The sequence below is a fragment of the Nelusetta ayraudi genome, unplaced genomic scaffold (genome assembly GCF_046127955.1).
Source record: "Nelusetta ayraudi isolate G7.1 ecotype Tasmania unplaced genomic scaffold, CSIRO-AGI_Nayr_v1 ptg000041l, whole genome shotgun sequence".
In the NCBI taxonomy this organism is placed as follows: Eukaryota; Metazoa; Chordata; class Actinopteri; order Tetraodontiformes; family Monacanthidae; genus Nelusetta; species Nelusetta ayraudi.
In genome coordinates this window covers 991,337-1,010,585 of record NW_027466091.1, presented here as the reverse complement: position 1 = coordinate 1,010,585, position 19,249 = coordinate 991,337, and the positions used below count along the sequence as shown (strand labels likewise).

The window sequence follows — 19,249 nt, the reverse complement described above, 5'->3', positions numbered from 1 at the left end:
AAAGAAAAAAGAAAAAAAACAAACTTTCTCTTCAACACAAACACATAATCAAATGCACTGATGATGATCTGGACACATGCAGTCAGTATTTTCCTATACAATATGTTTCTAATATTCTAATAATCTCTGCTATGCTTTGTGACACTATCTGAACTGTATTCTGTACATCTATTCCACGTGTTGGTCCTCCTTGTTCTCATGTGCTTTTACAGTACCGCCGTTGCTCAGCGTGTCTTCCCCGCCCCCCTCCCCTGAAGAGCCTCCAACCTTCACTCCGGCCCAGTGGAGGGGAAGTAATGTCATTGTTCTCCGCTCTCTCCCTCTCAAACTGGGGATGCTCCCGAGTCAGTGAGATCATTTGTGACCACAGCTCTGAAGAAATAAAAAAAATGGTCCCTTCCAAGTTTCATGTGTACTGTTGAACTGAGAGTCAGGTAAACTTGAAAAACAGCAACAAGAACGTTTTGCAGACATACAGCACGCGGGCAAAGCCGCTGTCCTTGGTGCTGATTTTGATTTTCTGATTGAAAGATAACTGATAAAGATGCTTATCTGTATGTGTATGTTTAGCCTCGTGTTTTCAAATCAAACTGACATAAAAAAGGGTTTGGACTTCGCCTTTGCCATCACTACTTCAGGCTTTGCTGCAGCAGTTGTCAATCCGTAAGGTCCAACATTCAGAGCTTTCTTTCTTCTTCTTTTTTTTTTTTTTTTTTAAATAAATGTGCTGTCTCATCAACCATCGTCCTGATTTGTATACATGAACTCAGCAGCAGTGATGGTCCAAAACGGCATTTTGCAACAACACACGTTTGTTAAGGTTCAAATTGCGCAAGGAAGCGTGCAAAAGGGGGTGGTGGTCTAGGAAGAGGTGGTGGTGGTGGAACTGCACGTCTTTCCCAATAACTAGCAGCAGCTCTGAGGGGCGGTGTCCGACAGCAAGGGGTAGAGGAGGTCTGCTGCGCGCACAGGCTCCACTTTTACGCATCGGCGCTTCTCCGGGGAGTCAATGCCGAACTTGTGGATCGGAAACTATCGCAACTTAGATTTCTGCTCAGAATAAATTGGCTTTCCTCGGCATCCGTTGTGACGCAGGCACAACAAAGCAGCAAGGGGGCGCGTGGAGCAAGTGGACAAAAAAAAAAAAAAAAAAAAAAAGTTTCCGTCATGGGTGCGCGTGGATGGAGTTCGGCGCGCCTCGGCTTTGTCGTTTGTGGATATTTGGCGTTTTTCTGCGGAGAGCTGGTCCCGCCGGCCGAGGCGGGCTGCAGGCAGAGGGAGAGCCCCAACTGCTGCACCGGCCGCAACAACGAGTGCTTTGAGTACAGCAACAGGAAAACGGTGTGCTACTGTGACACCTACTGTCAGAAAACCAGAGACTGCTGCGAGGACTACCAGAGCGTGTGCCAAGTATCCGGTGAGTTGATCAATTCTCTGCTTCCCGGCTTGCAGGTTTCTGCAAGCTGATCGTGAAGGGACGGGGAAATTCGGTGTCGACGCGTGCACGACCGCGGAGTGACGCCGGGGGGCGCAACAGTGAGCACACACATTGGATGTCTCCCTGTGCGCCTGTTGAAAGCGTTTATATCAAGTGTGCAGCCAATCGCCCTAATTGGTTGTCTTGTGATTGATGAATTCAAATTTCCTCAGTTGACCTTTGACCTGACCGTTGAGGGGTTGCAAAAATGGAGTGTGCCCGGAGCAAGTCAGAAAGCAGCGCAACAGCGTCTTTTTTTTGCAGGTGCGGGCTGCACAGCGAAGGATTGTTTGCCTCCAAACTCTCCTAAAGCAGCATCAGGGGGCTCCTTCCCTCATCCGGCCGCCTGCCTGCTGCTATATATGGACAAATGAGGTGTCCTGACACCATGGGAACGCACAGCCAAAGATGGTCGGGGATAACCGAGCGGCCGCGTCTGACGTGTGACAGGAGCAGCTCGTACAGTTACGCTGAAACGTCTCAGTTTCACAAGGAGCGATTATCTGTGTGCAGATAGACTCCGAGTGCGACCCCGGCCCTAAGTGCACTCTAACGAGCACCTGCGGGGTCGGTCGGCCCCTTTGGGTCAAAGAGCACTCCAGACGCCGCCACCGCCGTCCCTCTATTTAGTAACGTCTGAAAACACGTACAGTAAGTGTTTGTTTGAGCGCTATCTGCGCTGTGATGTGCGCCGGCTGCCCCCGTCTAAACTTGAGTTAATCGCTCCAAAGGCTCGTGTCTTGGGCCAGTGATGGAGCGAGCTTTAAGAGAGGACGCTGTTAGGCTGCACAGAGACAAACCACCTGCTGGTCAGCTCGCTTGCAACATGTCGCTGCTGCAGAGTTTTGAAAAGACAAAAAAAAAACAACACCTTCATTTTCCCAACAATTTCAGAGGGTTGTTTACTGGCTTACAGTCATTTTATTTTAAGTGCAGTTTTACAACAGTGCGGTTTGTGGTTTCATAAGTAAAGTGAGTGTGAATTGGCCCGTATACCAGCTTCACATCTGACTTTTATTTGCTGAGAATGTTGGGAGTTATCAAGTGGCTGCATTCTGCGGCTCGTCAAAGCGAGCTCGCAATTGAAGATCCAGTGTGTTTTAAGCTGTGAAGTGAGATGTCTAGACAGCTAAACATGCAAACGCATTTAAAAGATCGTCTTCTTGAGCAATGCCAAAACCCAGCAGCAACGTAAAAGTGCCAAATTTAATTGTTTTTAATTATACTTGCAGGTTTTCCTTCAGTTTAGCGACATAGAACACAAAAAGAAGTCTTGTATTGCCGTCTCCCTTCTGAAATTCACCACTAAGTTCTCAAAGAGGTATGTTAACGCAGCCTGTATGCTCCAGCTGAGAGCTCAGGCATCACTCCATCCATCCTGTGAGCCCGCCAAGCTAAAACTGAGGAGGATGAGCATCGGCCAGCAGCTCGGCTCAGTGCTTAGTTATCAGCGTCGCTGCTCGGAAGATTGTCGTCATCTGCGTGGGCTCACCCGCTTGTCAGATGAGAATTTCTTTTCCTCCACTCCTGACACAGAGGACCCACAGAGGGAATCAGATGACGGAGAGATGCAGGTCCTTCAGGCCTGAGATGTTTATTGATTTGACGAATATTGATGTTGGTGTGAGTCCACGAGCTGTGTGGAGTTTAGAGAGGTGTAGAAAGAAATGGTTCAACATATTTATGCGCGATGCAATTTTAATGAGTGGTAGGTGTGAAAACCGTCGACTTCACCGTAAACAGTCAGAAGCAGTGCGGTAGAAGGAGCTGCGTGGAGGAAAACGCACTGTATAAACACAATGTGCAAAGTCTTTGCTTGAGTTTCATCAAAGCGCCCTGATGTTTTCCCACCCTGGCTGATCCCAGTCCCAGTCCCGCACCTCAGCAACGCATCACAGACCTTGTGTGTGTACTGTCTGTCTGTCCATCTTGACACGGTCTGTAATTTGGCGGTGTCAGCTGTGGCCTCGCAGAGAGCCCGGGGTGGGTGACGTCACACTGTTTGCAGCACTCTTCACAGCCAGACACAAGAAGTGTCGGGACAAGTTCTCCGCCATTGTTTGAGATTGTAGACTTAGATTGTCTGCAGTGTGGTGGTGGTTCCATATAGACAACATTTGTACCTCCCAGTCTGTAGGGGTTGCCTTCCTTCTGGCCTTACTACTCTATTCTACTATTCTACATGCAGTGAGTTGTGCCAGGCTGACAAAACTCACTGCATGTTATCATACTTGGAATGTCAAGCCAAGAATTTTCATGGAACCGAATTCTTAAAAAAAAAAAAAAAATCATTTTCATGCATCATCTTTGGTGATATAAATATGAAAATATTAGACCGATGAGATATTTTTTAGCAAATGACAACATGCAGTTGGATGCAGCTGAAATGAGACATTGCTGTGATTATGACAAATCAGACAAAAAGTACAGACTGCAGTTGTTAGTTGTTCCCATTGCGTAGACCTGTGGAGACAGGCACTGTTAATATTTCCATCTTTGAACTTGCACCATGTGATTGAACTGAAACATTTTTAAAGAGGAAAACAGAATATTTACTTCAGTTCAGAGATTGTATACTTTTCTTTAAAAAAAAAAAAATAATAATTTATTAGTGACAAATTATTATCCATGCAACTTTAATATTGTTGTACTGCTGTTGAGAGAGAGTTGGTGGTGCAGCTTGAGGAGATGAGCATTTGTGACCTGGCAGTGTCCCGGTTAGATAAACAGCACCTGGATGTGATGTTTTCATACACCACCACCAAGTTTGGCCCTCAAACAACGAGACAACTCTTGGCCTATTATTTTTCACAGCAGTAGTTGATGGGAACAAAGTTAGGAGGCAGCGATACATTGGTCCCAGGTTTGCTTGGCTGACATCCACTAATGGTGAGAAGCAGAGAGCAACTTCCCCACATAAATAAGCATCATGGATGGACGATGGTGTCATAACATCACCGGTGACCCAGCTGGGGAGCCGCTTCCTGTTGTGGGAGTAGTGGCGGAACGTCACATCATTACCCTGTCAGCCCTGCTGCACGTCTCTAATTGCTCATACCTTTCTGACTGCTCAGATTAAATTTGGCAGATTGCGGAGCCACATCCTCTCCTCTCCTCTCCTCAGTCTGTTTCTTCTCACTCACAACAGGAAGACGCGTCGTGTCGGCTCAACGCGCACCGGAGGTTTGCTCATCACATGTCACTCCTGCAGACACTCCCCCTCCCTCTCGTCTGCAGGTCGCTGCTGCACCAACATTTCCCTGGCAACCACTCCTTCCTCCCCTTCGCTGTTTTTCCAAGCTCCCTGACTGTTTGTGATGTTTGCTTGAAAAGAGCCAGCTGCCAAATTGCCACTGAGCTGACTGTGGGGATGCTTCTGTTGGCACAATGTCATATTTCTCCACCTGGCCTCTATGTGATTATCAAAACAAGCAAATAAAGAGTTGATTCATTTTTTTTTAATTTTTTTTTCGTGAAGTTACTTTTAGTCATATGACATAATGACTAAATCAAGAACAACTTCTTGTTTTGTCAAACAAGTGTTTGTTGTTTTCTAATGGACGACAAGCACATTTGCTAAATGTTTGCCAACGCGTCGCGGCACGCCTTCACAAAATGAAAAACAAGGATGTTGGCAATGCTTGTTGTTTTGGCAAGAGTTGTGAGCAAGGAACACCAAACTGGTTTGTGTTTCATTCCTGACTGACCGATTTTCTTTTGACTCGGTGTGTTTGATTTAGGATTTCAGTTTAAGATTAAGGTCCACCATGTAACTCACCAGTCTCAACTTGACAATTTCAATTTCAATTTTCTTTACTGGATATGCAACTCACAACCGTTGTTGGTCTACTAATTGTGTTCTCCAGTCGGTCATCAACATCCTGCTGCTGCCATTAAAAGCCACAACGGGCCTTTCTTCCGGGTTTCTGTTTGTAATGAATCCTTTTATTAGTCAGTTTGCCTGGCTCCTCTTTTTGAGGGTGTCTCCAGGAAACATTTATGAGCCAGCCTGTTATTAGGGCTCAGCTGTGTTCCTCACCCCTATTAGCTGGCTTATGTTTCTCCGTGTTGCAAAACATTCTGAGGCTTGTCTGATGGGACCGCGGCCCAGCTCTCTACATGGGAGGGAAGTTGGCCCGGCGGCCTTTGGAGGTGCGGCGGCGGTCCCTCGCAGCAGTTTGACATCTGGGTCCTATCAGAGAGGAGACGGGGGTGGCGGTCCGGCCAGGGGGTGGGAGGGCGAAGAGGAGGACCCAGAAAAAGGACGACAGATGGAGGGGACAAGAGACAGAGTGAGACAAAGTGATAAAGGAGAGGGAGATAAAAGATGTTTGACAGGCAGGACGTCAGTAGCAGAGGGGATCCGAAAAGCCAGATAACATGTTGTGTAATCAGAGTTCGCAAATGCGAGCAGAAGTGGGCTGACACACAAGGAGATAAAGATGGTGATACAGCTGCCGCGGCAACCCCTGGATAAACTCCTCTTACTCTTATCTGGAATCTTTAATTATATATTTTTTTCTTTTTTTTTTTTTAACTTCTCCTGGCGCTCCAGTGCACTTGAATAACCCTTCCTTCTAGGCTGAGTATTTGTTTCGGCCGGTTCTTGGCAGCAGTGACCACAGATTCCCTCCCCTAAAACTCAAAACAGCAAAAAAGTTAACAATTACTCTGCACGCTTGACAGAACATCCACGTTTAATACCTCCAATAAATCAGTCACAGCTCTGACCGAGGTGATGGATTTTCATGGTCTTAAAGTTTGGCAGGCAACTTAAGCCGGTGCTCATTTCTCTTGTTCTTAAACTCGTCCTCCCAGAGATTAAAGTGTTAGAGTCACAATTAAAAATAAAGGGGAAAGATTGGTCTTTCAGGGTCTTTCTTTAAAACGCCTGTGTGGGCAACAATGATAACAACACCACCGCTAGTTTCCTGTGCTAGCATCATGGGTCACTGGTGATATGCTCTTTAAGTGGGGTTTTCCTTCCCTAACAATGGTGGCGGGGTCCAACAGTGGCTGGGAGCTCTGTGGGTCAGCCTGTCAGCGGGGTTATCGTGTGGGTGGTGGGCTTGGAACACTGCTGGTACCAAAGAGGGAGCTGGGGGGAGGGGGGAAGTGGGGGGGGGTCCGCTGCTATTAGTCATTGCCTTTTGACCTCTGGTGGCTTGAGACCAGCAGTGTGTGTGTGGGGGCCTCCAGACAGGCCCTGAGTCCTGCTGGGGTGTCAGCCAGAGGGGGTGACAATCCTGGTTCCTCCTTCTTGGGGCAGATGGTGGTGGTGGTGGTGATGGATGGGGGGAACTTGGACTAGATGGTGGTGGTGGATGGGAGGAACTCGGGGTAGGTGATGGTGGTGGTGGTGGGGGGGTGGGGGGGGGGACCTGCTGACCCTGCTGACTTGTACTGGGTGTCTAACGCTCAACCCCTCGGCAGTAAAGTGCAGTTGACTTTACAAGGGAGACGAACGGCAAGTTAACAAGTGGCCCCTGCCGGCGTCAGAGGATGCAGCAGCGGGGGGAAGAAAGAGAAGGAGAGGAGGGGAGGAGGGGAGGAGGAGAGGAGGAGAGGAGGGGAAGCTGATGTGGTTGCGGTGCTGCTCTGTGATTTATTTTATTCTCTTAAGAGGCCCCTGTCACTCTGCAAAGTCTGGGGGTTGGAATGAGCGGGAGGGTGTAATCTGACATAAGTCGCGATGGATCGGTGTGTGATCGACGTGCGTGCGTGTGTGTGTGTGTGTGTGTGCGCGCTGATCTGGGAAAAGCCGGTGTCAGGTGGGCAGCACTAATGTGCAGGAATGCAGAGATTCCACAGTGGCTTTGTTGGATCGGCCGTGTCACTGAGACACCCCCCCCCCACCCCCCCCACCCCCACCGACCCCCCCCCTCTTGCCCACCAAAAGCCCAACAAGACCATGGGAATGAACCCAAACGGCGGCACCTTGAAAGCTCTCTCTCTTTCTCCAGCTTACACACACAGACGCACACACACACTTGCGGCGCTGTGCTGCAGGCCAAGTGTGTGTTATAGAGGCAGAGTGTAGATGACAAGGGAGGATTTGACTCAGTTATGGTATATTTATCCCTTTCAGCAGGTCCACTAAGGACATTGCAGAGTGTGTGCACCTGCTCCCTCTGCACAGCGACAGAGCGCCGCCCCGACGACGTCCAGGCCCTCTGACGTACAGACGGGTTTTGTTTACACTTATTAATTTGGGAGTGAGCCCCTCCGCCAGTTTGCTTCTGTGTCTCTGGAACAGCCTCTTCCGTCCGCAAACAGAGCTGTAAAGCGTCTGTTGCTATTAAAAGTCTGTGTTAAATGCGGCCTTGATTACGGCCAGAGACTCGGGGCTTTGATCAGAGCAGCCATCTCACTAATACGGCTTCCTCTGGCCTGATGTAATTGGCTAAATCATCTCACTGAAGCCTGATTGCTGCTGCTACTGCTGTGTGTGTGTGTGTGTGTGTGTGTGTGTGTGTGTGTGTGTGTGTTGCATGGGCGTGGATGGTTTGGGTGGGAGGGCTCGGGGCTTGAGAGGGAAATCACAGCGAACAGGATGCAAAAATAAGCCACTTTATCAAATGGTCGGCAAGTCCAACTGGGGTCACAGACTTCCTGAGTCTGGGGTCTGGCTGATTTGAGATTAGCAGACGGTAATGAGCCTCTGCTGCCCACCTACCTGAGTTTGGGCCCAGTGTAATCTCACAGCCTTCCTTTCAAATCAAGACACACGTCTAAAACACACTTTGAACGAGTTTCTCGACGACTGACTGTCACTACTTGTGGCACTAGCAGCACCTCATACACCAGCCAAAGCACACACAAATAAAGATTTCTGGGGTTCTTTCAAGCAGTTCAGATTCAACCGCCTGATGTTTGCGACTCCTTCCGGTTTTCCTCCTAAAGTTCGCTCTGTCTCCCTGCCTCCCCAGCAGCCATTGACTGCGTGGTGGGGTCGTGGGGTCCGTGGTCCTCTTGCACATCTCCGTGCGGAGTTGGCAGCACGGAGAGGAGTCGCCTGGTGTCCGTTCCCCCCAGAAACGGCGGCACGCCCTGTCCTGACCTCAAGCAGCGTCGAGGATGCTTTGGGAACGACGCCGTCTGCAGCAGTGCCAAAGGTGAGAGCGGCACAGGCACGCCGGTCCGAGCCCTGTTGCATGATTCTGTGTCTGAGTAGTCCAATGGTCCAGATGGTTCCAGAAAAAAACGTTTTTGTCATGGTCAGACATGTCTCTTTCACATCTTTACAATTTTTTAGTGTTTTAAAGTGTTTTTTTTAAAGTGTTTAATAGAATAATATAAAAAGAAAATCATCGATCGGTAATAGATAGCTGCAGCTCTCCTTGCTAATGTTAATCCCTTTCTATCCAGTGCGTCCTGGAACATGAGTTCAAAAAAAGCAACTGCTTTGAAACATTAAAAAGAAATAAATCAGCCAAACACGTGGGTGTCGAGGACCACTTGCACCTCACGCCCACTTCACTTCGAGTTCTTTGATTCGGCTGCAACAAATAGGATACGTGTTTATACATTTGCCTCCTCAGAGGAAACAGCCATGTATGATAACCTCCTCTCACCTGACCTGCAGAGGTGGCAAAGATCCTGCCCGACTCTTTCAAGAGGAACTTCAAGGACCCGTGGAGGCGACCACACATGATGATGAAGGAGGAGAAGGCCAGGTAGGACCTTTATTATCGGCACGGCAAACAAACACACGGGACCGCTTCGCCCGTCGCCACTGACCCACCCAGCCACTTTGTTTCTGTCTGCGGAGGCGGCTTTCATGTGCCGCCGACGTCGCGAGGGGGTAATTAGCACTGAGAGGAGGACTGGAGAACTGGCGGATAGGAGATGGAGGTCAAAAAACTTTTTTTTTTTTAAAAGAATACACGATTTCAGTGTGTATTTCTCAGTCAAAATGTATTCAGACGACCATCCTGAAGGTCACAAAAGTGATTTCCGCTGCATAATAAGATGGAATTAAATCAGTAATCAGACCAGCACATAAAACTAAGAATAAAGAAGGCATGTGTTACGGCTTACTGGCAAAACATTCTGTACTTTTTCATTTTTTTTCTTTCTTGATGCTAAATGGGTCTCAGCTTCCGGGAACTTTCCACCATTTTTGAACGTTCACCAAGTTGAATGTGAAGGTTCACTGGAAGATCAACCTTGTGCTTCATTCGATCAACAAGAACAGACCGATCCGAGCTCCCGCCGCGCCTTGAGATCACTCTGACTACGTAACACGACAGTTGTCAGTGACCGTTTTTGCGTCAGGAGGTTGACCTTAGCTGATAAGGCAGCTGTAATGCGTGCTAAAGGTAAATCTTCCCTTGCATGGACGTCGTCCCTGATTTGCTGATTGCAGATGTTCCCAGAACTCACTGGAGCTGGATCAAATCACAGCTGGCCATCTGACAGCCTGCGGCCTTTCACATCCATAAAAAAATGGACATTGGATACTTTTGTTTTGGCTGAACGACGGAGGAACATCAGGGAGTAGCAGAGACGTTACTCACAGACATAACAATGACAATTGTAAGGAATTCAACATGGATTAAAATTGGGGGGGATGATCTCACACGGACATCAGGTTCTGTGATTTATTTATTTTTTTTCTCCCTGGTGCTTTGTAGTGAAACTTTTTTCGTTTTAGTTTTGGGATGGGTTACAAATTTTATGATAGTTTTTTTTTTTTTTTTTTAAGGTATGAAGCAAAACAAGAAAATCTGCTGTAAGTGAATCCAGATTTCAGTGAGACATTTTGCAGTTTCATGCCTGAGATTAAGCAGTCTGAACTGGAATCACAGTCAAAACCAAGCAGCGGGTCCTTTTAATTGCAACTGGCGCACAGGCTCGCCAACAGAAAGTGCGGCTTAGTGTTTTCTTTGACAAAGCAGCCCGCTGGGGATGCTGCTTTGTCACAGCCGACTGAGTCGGAGACAAAATAAATAGTGCAGCGGTTCAAAGGGGCTCGTCAGAGAACACAGTGAGCCAAAAACAGGACCTTGTTATTGTTTCCAGTGCACGGAAGGGAGCCGCACAGAGTTACTGGGATACAGCAGGTGATGTTCGCACTGCTGGACCGCCTTCAAATGGACAAACCTCTTGTTTAAGTTGTCTGATGCCCAACATCACAGCTCATAACAAGCACTTGAAAGCTCTGCGGGAGGACTTTTTGGTCTCTGAACTCAGTCTGAGGGGAGATTCCTTTTCGTTGTCACCCAACCAAGCCTCATGTGTTTTTTATTTGCCCGTTGTTCTGGCACACTTGACTGAATGATAAGAATCCGGAGAGCAGTCCAAAGAAGAAAAACACTGAGAACTTTGGAAGCGTCACCCGGCCTTGCTCTCGTGTCTCTGATTTCTGTAGACGGCCACTGACCCTTTTTTCCTCCTTTCATTCCTCCTCCTTTCGTCCTTTTCGACAGCTACTGTGTGTACCTGCGAGTGAAACAGGCCAGCGCGGCGTGCAAACTCAAACTGTGGAGTGCACATTTGGTGAGAGAGCGACTGGTTTGTGCCGAGTGTCAGAGCGACGCCATGTCAAAGAAGGACCGCTGTGGAGGAGAAGGCCTGGAGAGCACCAGGTGAGCCTTGAAACCCAAACACAAATCTGGACGTTGAACTGTGTTTATCTAAAAAAAAATACATTTTTAAAAACTGCATTTTTTTTTTAAACAAACTCTTTGATTATTTGTACTATGGACAATTAAATTAAATAATTAAATGGACGCCTGTGGCAGCCACGGGCTGAAAACAAATAGAGGAAACAACTTTACTGTTGCTGCTTGTGCAGACGAGGTCGTCCAATTTGTTAACCTCAGGTTTCCCAGCTAAATGACGCGGGGTAGCCTCTCATTCGCCAGTCATGTGACCTTAATGAGTGTGTCGAGTCGCAGCTCCTGGCTGCAAGGTTACAGTGGTTAAACGTGGTCCCTTCAAGTTTACCCAACTCCATAATAATGGCTACTATTATCCCGACTAGCTGTCTCATTGAAATGATATGTTAAGTCTTTTTTTTTTTTTTTTTTTTTTAATTGTACGTTTATTTGGAACGGACAGGCAAATAACACAGTACCACAGAAATAAAGGTAATACAGATTCCTTCCATTTTATTGTTTAAGTCCTGCAATCCTCGGAAAACCGCAAACAGCACTGGTTCCAAACCAGTCATCCAGAGTAGAGGAGGCTTTTCTTTACTTGCCACCAGAAAATTTGAAGCCTTAAAGCTGTTTTTCATCATTACAGGACATTCTGGTCAGCGGCGTCAGTCCCCGGCTGTCACGGCTCCTGGGTGCGGGAGTCGTCCTCCCAGGGCTGCCGGTGTCCCTCTTACTCTGTGCTCTTCGTATGAGCCCACATGAACGCTCCACAGCCTCGCACGCAGGGACCAGAGTTCCCTCGCCGCCTCCTGCTCACCGCGGGGAACCCTGCCGGCCAACACTAGACCCTTCCGACTCAGATTACCGGACGGGTAACTCAAGGAGATAAGCAGCATCCTGCCACTTTTTTTTTTGTTTGTTTCTTTCATCTCATAATCTGTACTGTATACCCTAATGCTAAGCGAAACACAAGTTATTGCGTTTGATTGCAGATTATACTGCCACCTTATGTATGTATTTCTTCTCCAAAGCACAGCGACATGTATATGCCTTTATACCTCTGAATCTTTGCTATCTACCTCCATCAATCCGAGTGTATTTGTTAATTCATAATGTATAAATATATATAAAAATATATTATTTTGCTTTATACATTTTCTACTTTTGTGTCTGTGTTTTGCGTCTATGTGTCTGTGGAGCCGCGCAGCAGTTGAAACGCCAAACAGGAGTCGCGGTTTCAGTCCGGACTTGAACGGCCGATGCTGAAAAACAAAATTCTTGAGTTGATTTATCCGTGTTTTACAATTTTTTTTTTTTGTCCAACTGAATATTATTTCTGAATTAGAAGAGAGATGCCACCCAAAGACACCAACATTTTTTGAGATTTTTCAGAGATTTGGGTCTCAGTCTCGCATCACGATTCTGTTTTCATGTCACAGTCTGTTGGTGCTCCATCGCCGACTACATGCAAGTCTTTGCTGATTTAAAGCAAAAAAAAAAAATGGGCCCCGGTGTTCCTAACCCAATATTGGCAGAGAGGAGATGGGACCATTGGAGAAAAATACAGCGTAGTCTTGTAAAAGTAATAAGAATAATCACGAGGACGACGACAAATGTTCAAACAACTTCAAACAGAATCACTGTCTGCACAGCCAAATTTGCACTTGTACGTTACTTTCTCCTTTTCTTCTCCTGCTTCTCATCGTCTTCTTCTGCTTCTCCCGCTACACGTTGAATTTAAAGAACAGGACTTGCGTCGGTCGATTGGCGTCGACCCCTCATCTCTCGTATTGCTGGTTGAGGAGGACGAGTGCGGCCCGATCAGATGGCCTCCGCCTGCGTTTTTCATTCCCATGTCTGTGTTTGTGTGTTTATTTATTACAAAACGGCGCTGATTTCATTAGTGCAGCACAGCATACTATGTTCACTATCAATTAGTGGGAATACCGATAATAAAAAGAAAAATGTACTACCATTTTTCCTCTCCATGTTTTCTTCTCTGCTGGCCTTCAGAATTGTTGATTTTTTTACGAGCCCGTCTCGTTTCACTCTCTGCAGTTTAACCAGTGCCTACATGCAGCACCTCCCCACTAAATGGAGGTTCGGCGGTGAAACAAACGTAACTTCATGCAAACATGTGGCCGTCGACGCATTTTTGCTGGATGCTTGGCGTTTCTCTTAAAAGACCACCAGCAAAAAGTCAACTAATGTGTATAATCCCGCTTTTACGCCACATTCTTTCACAATTTGTGGGTTTGTCTTGCCGTGACGTAACCCCAAAGAGTCGACGTGAGGACAGGTTAAACACCAGGCTCGGGACTCTGGACGGTTGGCATCATCTAGAAACGCATCTGTCACTTGGATGTTTGTTGTGGACAGAGAACAGTGTAGCGTGACATTGAAAAACCATTCCACTCTTCTTTTATTTGATATAACATCTTTTACAGTTGAGTGAAAATATGTCCAAACCCTGAAAAGCCATTTAAATCTTTTTACAGAAGCTTGTAAAAGTCTCCTTAAAAAAAAAACACACAAAAAAGATTTTGTGGTGTGTTTCTTCTAAACTGTGCATAGTCCACGTCCTCAGGAAGATTTAATTAACGATCTTTCCCAGTGGCCACTCGAGGAACGGCAGCAAAAGAAATCGCATGGGCCCAAAAAGCATTTTTCCCATAGACTGCAATACAAAAACAAGCACCTTTAAAACTCCTGACAGGACAACTGTGACCTGAAATGCAATTCAGAGCAAAGCTTTCTATTGTAGATTTTTCACTTATGGTCTTTCAGTTGTTTAAAAAAATGATACAGGCCAGAAAGTCACCAGAAAACAGTTTATTCCCAGCATGCGGAAGTCAAAAACCTTTTCGCCGTATGCGCTAGGTGAGCAACTTCATTGCAATGAATGGTTCGCCATCTTGGAGTCTGGGGGTTTGTCTCCTCCCTATGAGACACAGTTAAGTCTAGATTAAAGGTACCAATATAAAACCTCCGGTTGAGTGTATTCTCCCCCCCCACCCCCAGTCCCAACACCTGGACACCGGCCAGATCAGCACTTCAAGGCATTCATATGAGCCTGGTGTGTTTTGTCTTGGAGGCACTTGAACTCCCGCTCCTCTGGCAGCCTCTGCAGCCCCCTCATCCTCTCCCTGCACTCCTCCCTCACTCTCAGCAGCTCCCTACCAAACTGCCCTCCGTCAGCACAACTCTTTATTTGCTCTTACTACAACAGTGGCAATAGAGCGCTGTCAGGCTGACCCCTCTGAAACGGGCCTCGCCCTCCCCCTGGCCTGCCTCTGCCTCTGCCGCTAACCTGCTTTCCAAAGGGCAGGAAGGCCCGTCTCTGGCCCGGTGCCTGATGGGCTCCGACAGCAGTGTGTTCTGGGATTACACCCGCTGAAAAGGGGGGCATTCCAGCACCGGCACCCTTTGTCTCAGTGCAGCCACTGTTAGCTTTTGACAAGACAGCTGTTCAAAGGCCTCCCGGCCCCCACGGGTGGCGTTAAGGGAAAGAACCCAGGGGTGATTTCCGCTTAACGGTGTTGTCATCGCCACCTTCACCTGAGATCATGAGCGACAGTGGATCCCTCTCGGTGGACGACACTGCTTCTCTCCAGATGACCGGAAGAGTCAAATGCTTTCAGTCCCATACACAAAATAATCATTGACATTTTTTTTTATTTTTTTTTAACGTTAAATGCTTTGTAAACACTGCTGCAAATGTTGTCTATTTACTTGTATTTTTTTTTGCGCCTTCAAGATCATGACTGAAGACCAAGGTGGGCACATTTTTTTTTGACTGGTGGGCCACAATGGCTTCTGAGATTTGACAGAGGGGCCGGAGCAGCAGCAGATACATGGAGTGTTTTGGTGACCCACCTCATAGGAGAAAAATATCATAGTGTATGCAGAAAACATGTTGCTTTAATGTCAATTGAAAATGAACCAAAGCAAAGCTACAACAAAATGTCTTGTCTTTGAAGCCCCGCGGTAATTACCTCTTTATTGAAATGATTCTAAAAACACTTAAAAAATAGATGAAATACAACTATTTTATGACTTACTCACTATCAATTGAATGTCTTCAAGCTCGGCAGGCCGGACTAAAAAGCTTAACGGGCCACATATGGCCCCCGGGCCGTAGTTTGCCCATCCTTGCTGTTGGCTATAGTTGTTCAGGCACACACATCTGTGTGATGGACCTCTGGAGATTCTGTGTATGACCTCTTTGTTATGCACACCTTCAACTTCAATACCATCCATCTACACCAGGAATGGTATAATAATATATTTCTATAAAATATTTATTGAAGTTCAAACAACATCTCCTGGTTCAGACATGCAGGCTGTGTGTGTGTGTGTGTGTGTGTGTGTTCGGGGGGGCATCCTCAGCCAGTGCCCCCTATTTCCCCTCCCGTGCTGCCCCATAGTTGTGTATTTATGTGTTTCTGAGAAGTGTGTGCTGTAATTATTAAGTCACCCTAATGAGGGCCTCTGTGGCGGCAGCTGGTCCAGCGCAGTGGAATGATAATGAATGGACACTTTAACGCGAGAGCCCAAGCGGCACACGGCAACACAGCTGGAGCGCAGCAGAGCCTCAGCTGTAAATACAGGCACATTTATACTGGGATAGCAAATTGAATGCAACAACATAAAAAAAAAAACGTGATCAGTATCTGCTTTGTAGAAATTGTTCATAAGTGTGAGACAGAAATAGTAAAAGTACATAAGACATCAAGTTGATATTTTTCTTCAGTCTTTTCATTACTGTCTGCATACGGATTTTTGAGATCATACACTATCTACATATTTAAAAAAAGAAAAAAAAAATCTTGGGTGAGGCACAAAAATCCTCTTCTGTAAAAATGGCGCCATCTTCTGGCGCTTTAGAATTCTGCTCTGCAAGAGCAGAAACCCAAGATCATGACGTAGAGCACCTGTGAGCTGAGTTTTATTGGTTTTATGTAGCAGACACTCTTGATGAACATATAAAAATATGCATGGCTCAACAGTACATATATATGAGATATACCATTTATATACCATATCTACATATATATATTCATTTGTATATTAAATTGTGCTCCTTAATCTTATTTAATTGGCTTTAGACTGTGACAATAAAAACGTTGTGTAGTGAACTTGAGTGCAAACCATACGGTAAGTAACATAATGGGATACGCTCCTGTATATTCCTTCTACTCTAATTTTTAATACTCACAGCTTTTTACATTTTATACTGTTGTTCAAACTTTAAAAATCACTCAATCACATTCTGTCCTCCACTCATAAAACATTTATCGATAAAAGAACCAATTCAAAGCAAGGGGAAAATACACACAAATCATACAAATGAAAGCATTAAAATGTTGAGGAATGCAAGCAGACACACAAGCTGGCACAAGACCAACAGCTCATCTTGTGGACATATAAACAGTCTGTAAGGCAAAAGTGATTCTGAGTGTTTTTACATGGAAGTGAAGACAGGTTAAGCTGAAACAATTGGGAAATGATAATTTATACACAGACACAGACAAAACAATTTGAATAAAAAGTATTCAAGCACCAGAGCAAACAAAACGATTGGCTTGAAATCTGGCAGTATGACCTATTGCAGCCGACTATCTGAGTAAAGTGAGTCCCGGTATTTTTGTTTCATTTAAAGTTTTTTCATCTGTTGGTTTGTGTTGTGGATCCTGGAGTCCATCTTGTCGGTTTTGTTGAGCAGAGCGTCGATGGAGTCGTCCTGGCTTTCGATCTCAGACTGGAGGCCGAGGCCGAGGCTCTTCAGTCTGGACAAGCCGCTGCACATCTCATCTGGGTGAGTCAAAAAGGATCATGTGACTGTAGTTTGGAATTTTACTCCGAACACACCAATAGATCACCATGAAGACATATTGATGTTAACACACATTTACGCTATTGTAGGTTATCCATGTATGACGACCAAACTTAAGGTCTTAAAAGAGTTTAGCTTAGCAACTGGACTTGTTTTTTGGTAATTTGTAGATTTTTTTTCTATTTGTAGATGATGTGCTGAGGGTCATCCCAGCCTATAACTAAATGAGTTGATTTGTTATGTCGATTGAGTGAAACTCATTTAGGCTCAAGGCAGACGTATAAGTGGATTTGTGGTCATGTTCCAAAAAAACCCACTTAAATAAAGTCCAAGAGGTTCACAGTTTTTCTTAGTACCTAAGTTGTTGTCGAGGACCTTGTTCGCCTGCTTGAGGTGTTTGTTCTGCGAGTAGCCATTCTGTCTGGATGAGTTATCGTCCATCGAGGCAGCTCCAAACGCTGAAACATGAACATAACAAGCGGTTAAGTGTTGGTGAGAGTTCAGCGGCGTAACGAAAAGTCATGCTGCGTTGCATTTGCGTGGCACAATCGCACCTCCTGTATCCAACTTCCTCAGGTTGGGGTGACTGGCTTGATACTTGTCTTCCTGCTCTCTGCTGCTAGACATGGCACTCTGTAATCTGATCCAGATAAGCCTTGTTTAAACATTAAGTGAATTACAATTGCCAACAAACAAGCAATTATTGTGGAGTGGTGAGCTCAGCCTACGTCAGCATCAGGGGGTTATTGTGAAAAACGAATCTCATACTCGGCAACATTTACAGCAATAGCACATTTCTGTTACATTGAGTCTTAAGTGTATTTATTACAGTTTAGATACACTTAATGAAGTTTAACAAGGCAATGTGGAAAAACAATCTGAGAAAAGTTTTTTTTTTTTTTTTAAACGAAGACATTATTTCTCTGCTTCTCTCGCAGTGTCTATATTATCATTTCATTGTTAATGAATGAACTTTACAGCAGCGAGTCTTACTTGTCACTAGCCAGATAGGCTTCTTTCTGTGGCTCCGGTTGAGGCTTTGCCTCTGGTTTTCCCTTAAAGTAATTGACAAGGCCGCCCCACACACTCTTGATACCGTTAATGTGCCTCTGGCTGGTATTCAGGTTCTGATCCATGTTGTCAAGCATTTTGTCGGCCCTCTTTAAAGCCTCACCCTGTCGCATCAGCTCCTAACGAAGCAAAGAGAGAGAGATTTAGAGACAGGATGTCACAGATACAAGATAGGAGATAAAACCAGACTCTTCTGTTTATTTATTTAATTGGCATTTCATCCTCTTGGAAAACAGGACATTTCCAATGAACATACCTCCGCAGTTTCCACACCCATCTTTTCTGATTCATAGATCAGGCCAAGGGAGCGGTAACTACTGTCCACAGCCGACTGGGCTGTACGCATCACTTCCTGCTGGAGGTACCGCTGCTTCCTCTCCGCTTCACTCAAGCCGCTGTCAGGGTCATCGCCATACCCTGTGTTCTTAGGCTTATAATCTTGCTCATCATCGTCATCATCATCTGCAAATGGGTTGTGGGATTTGGGGAAAGCCATCTGTAAAACCCAAGCACAAAGTGTTTTTCACAGTCATTAAGATCAGATTTTAATTTGACATATTTCCTTTTGTATACACAGCGAGACAATTTGCATTCCAGTTGTGGACTTAGAAAATGGGTAACGGTCGCTTAATTATTACACATACATAAATAGGACGATTGTCAAGTGAACAAACATCCCAACTACTGATTAATCTGCTTGATCGATTTTTAAAAACAAACAAACAAACAAATTTGACACACTGTTTAGTCGCCTGTTTCAAGAATCATAGTTGAAAGAAAACAACCTTATTTATCGAACAAGTGTTTTGAATATTTGGCAGCGTGATCTCAGTGTACCTACTCATTATCCTGTGAAACTTTTCCGAAGAGGGACTGTGCTTAATCACCACCATTTAGATAAAAGGAACTTCCTTTCGAGATAAGTTAATATTGCACAACAATACCAGTGGACGAAGAATCCCGTCCGGAATGTTAAAGCTAGCTTGGGTGTTGCCTAGCTCTTCAAGCTTGAATAAACTAAAGGAAGTCAAAACAATCGGACCCAAAGCAAGGCAGCGAGTGAAAACCGGCTTCTCTTTCTCTGATGAAAGTGTAAAGATCAACAGAGGAAATTATAAAAGAGACAAACCTTTGACCACAATCAACGACGTTGCACCCTCAGCTGACTGCTAACGACTACAACACTTCCGGTCACGGTCAGTGACGTCAGTGCATGTTATCTCGACGGCTAATCCTGCGCAGCACAAAACGCAGAAACAC

General features: G+C 45.7%; 2 protein-coding genes across 4 annotated transcripts; one reads left to right on the top strand and one right to left on the bottom strand.

Moving 5' to 3' along the window:
• The first annotated feature begins 911 nt into the window (after window positions 1–911).
• On the top strand, window positions 912–13,057 carry LOC142893047 (somatomedin-B and thrombospondin type-1 domain-containing protein). Of its 2 annotated transcripts, none has more exons than XM_076033279.1 (5): window positions 912–1,417; window positions 8,410–8,592; window positions 9,063–9,153; window positions 10,909–11,067; window positions 11,729–13,057. In XM_076033279.1, the coding sequence occupies exons 1-5, from the start codon at window positions 1,168–1,170 to the stop codon at window positions 11,832–11,834; spliced, it is 789 nt and encodes a 262-aa protein (XP_075889394.1). In that variant the 5' UTR covers window positions 912–1,167; the 3' UTR covers window positions 11,835–13,057. The 2 variants fall into 2 exon arrangements, with proteins under 2 accessions (XP_075889394.1, XP_075889393.1); XM_076033278.1 differs by having other exon boundaries at window positions 914–1,417; window positions 8,407–8,592.
• Window positions 13,058–16,013: 2,956 nt separating this feature from the next.
• snap29 (synaptosome associated protein 29) lies at window positions 16,014–19,245 on the bottom strand. Of its 2 annotated transcripts, none has more exons than XM_076033276.1 (6): window positions 19,119–19,245; window positions 18,246–18,485; window positions 17,912–18,108; window positions 17,473–17,558; window positions 17,275–17,376; window positions 16,014–16,896 (listed from the first exon to the last, which is right to left on the bottom strand). In XM_076033276.1, exons 2-6 carry the CDS (start codon window positions 18,483–18,485, stop codon window positions 16,739–16,741), a joined length of 783 nt encoding a protein of 260 aa, XP_075889391.1. In that variant the 5' UTR covers window positions 19,119–19,245; the 3' UTR covers window positions 16,014–16,738. The 2 variants fall into 2 exon arrangements, with proteins under 2 accessions (XP_075889391.1, XP_075889392.1); XM_076033277.1 differs by lacking the exon at window positions 19,119–19,245 and adding an exon at window positions 18,831–18,982.
• Window positions 19,246–19,249: the final 4 nt, after the last annotated feature.

Bases quoted from the DNA above. Each gene is read 5' to 3' on its own strand.
- LOC142893047 (XM_076033278.1), top strand. From the start codon at position 1,168: ATGGGTGCGCGTGGATGGAGTTCGGCGCGCCTCGGCTTTGTCGTTTGT. The intron at 1,418-8,406 runs GTGAGTTGATCA...CTGCCTCCCCAG, and splicing joins GAGCGTGTGCCAAGTATCCG to CAGCCATTGACTGCGTGGTG. The intron at 9,154-10,908 runs GTAGGACCTTTA...CCTTTTCGACAG, and splicing joins ATGAAGGAGGAGAAGGCCAG to CTACTGTGTGTACCTGCGAG.
- snap29 (XM_076033276.1), bottom strand. From the start codon at position 18,485: ATGGCTTTCCCCAAATCCCACAACCCATTTGCAGATGATGATGACGAT. The intron at 17,377-17,472 runs GTGCGATTGTGC...TTCATGTTTCAG, and splicing joins GAGGAAGTTGGATACAGGAG to CGTTTGGAGCTGCCTCGATG. The intron at 16,897-17,274 runs GTACTAAGAAAA...TGACTCACCCAG, and splicing joins GGTCCTCGACAACAACTTAG to ATGAGATGTGCAGCGGCTTG.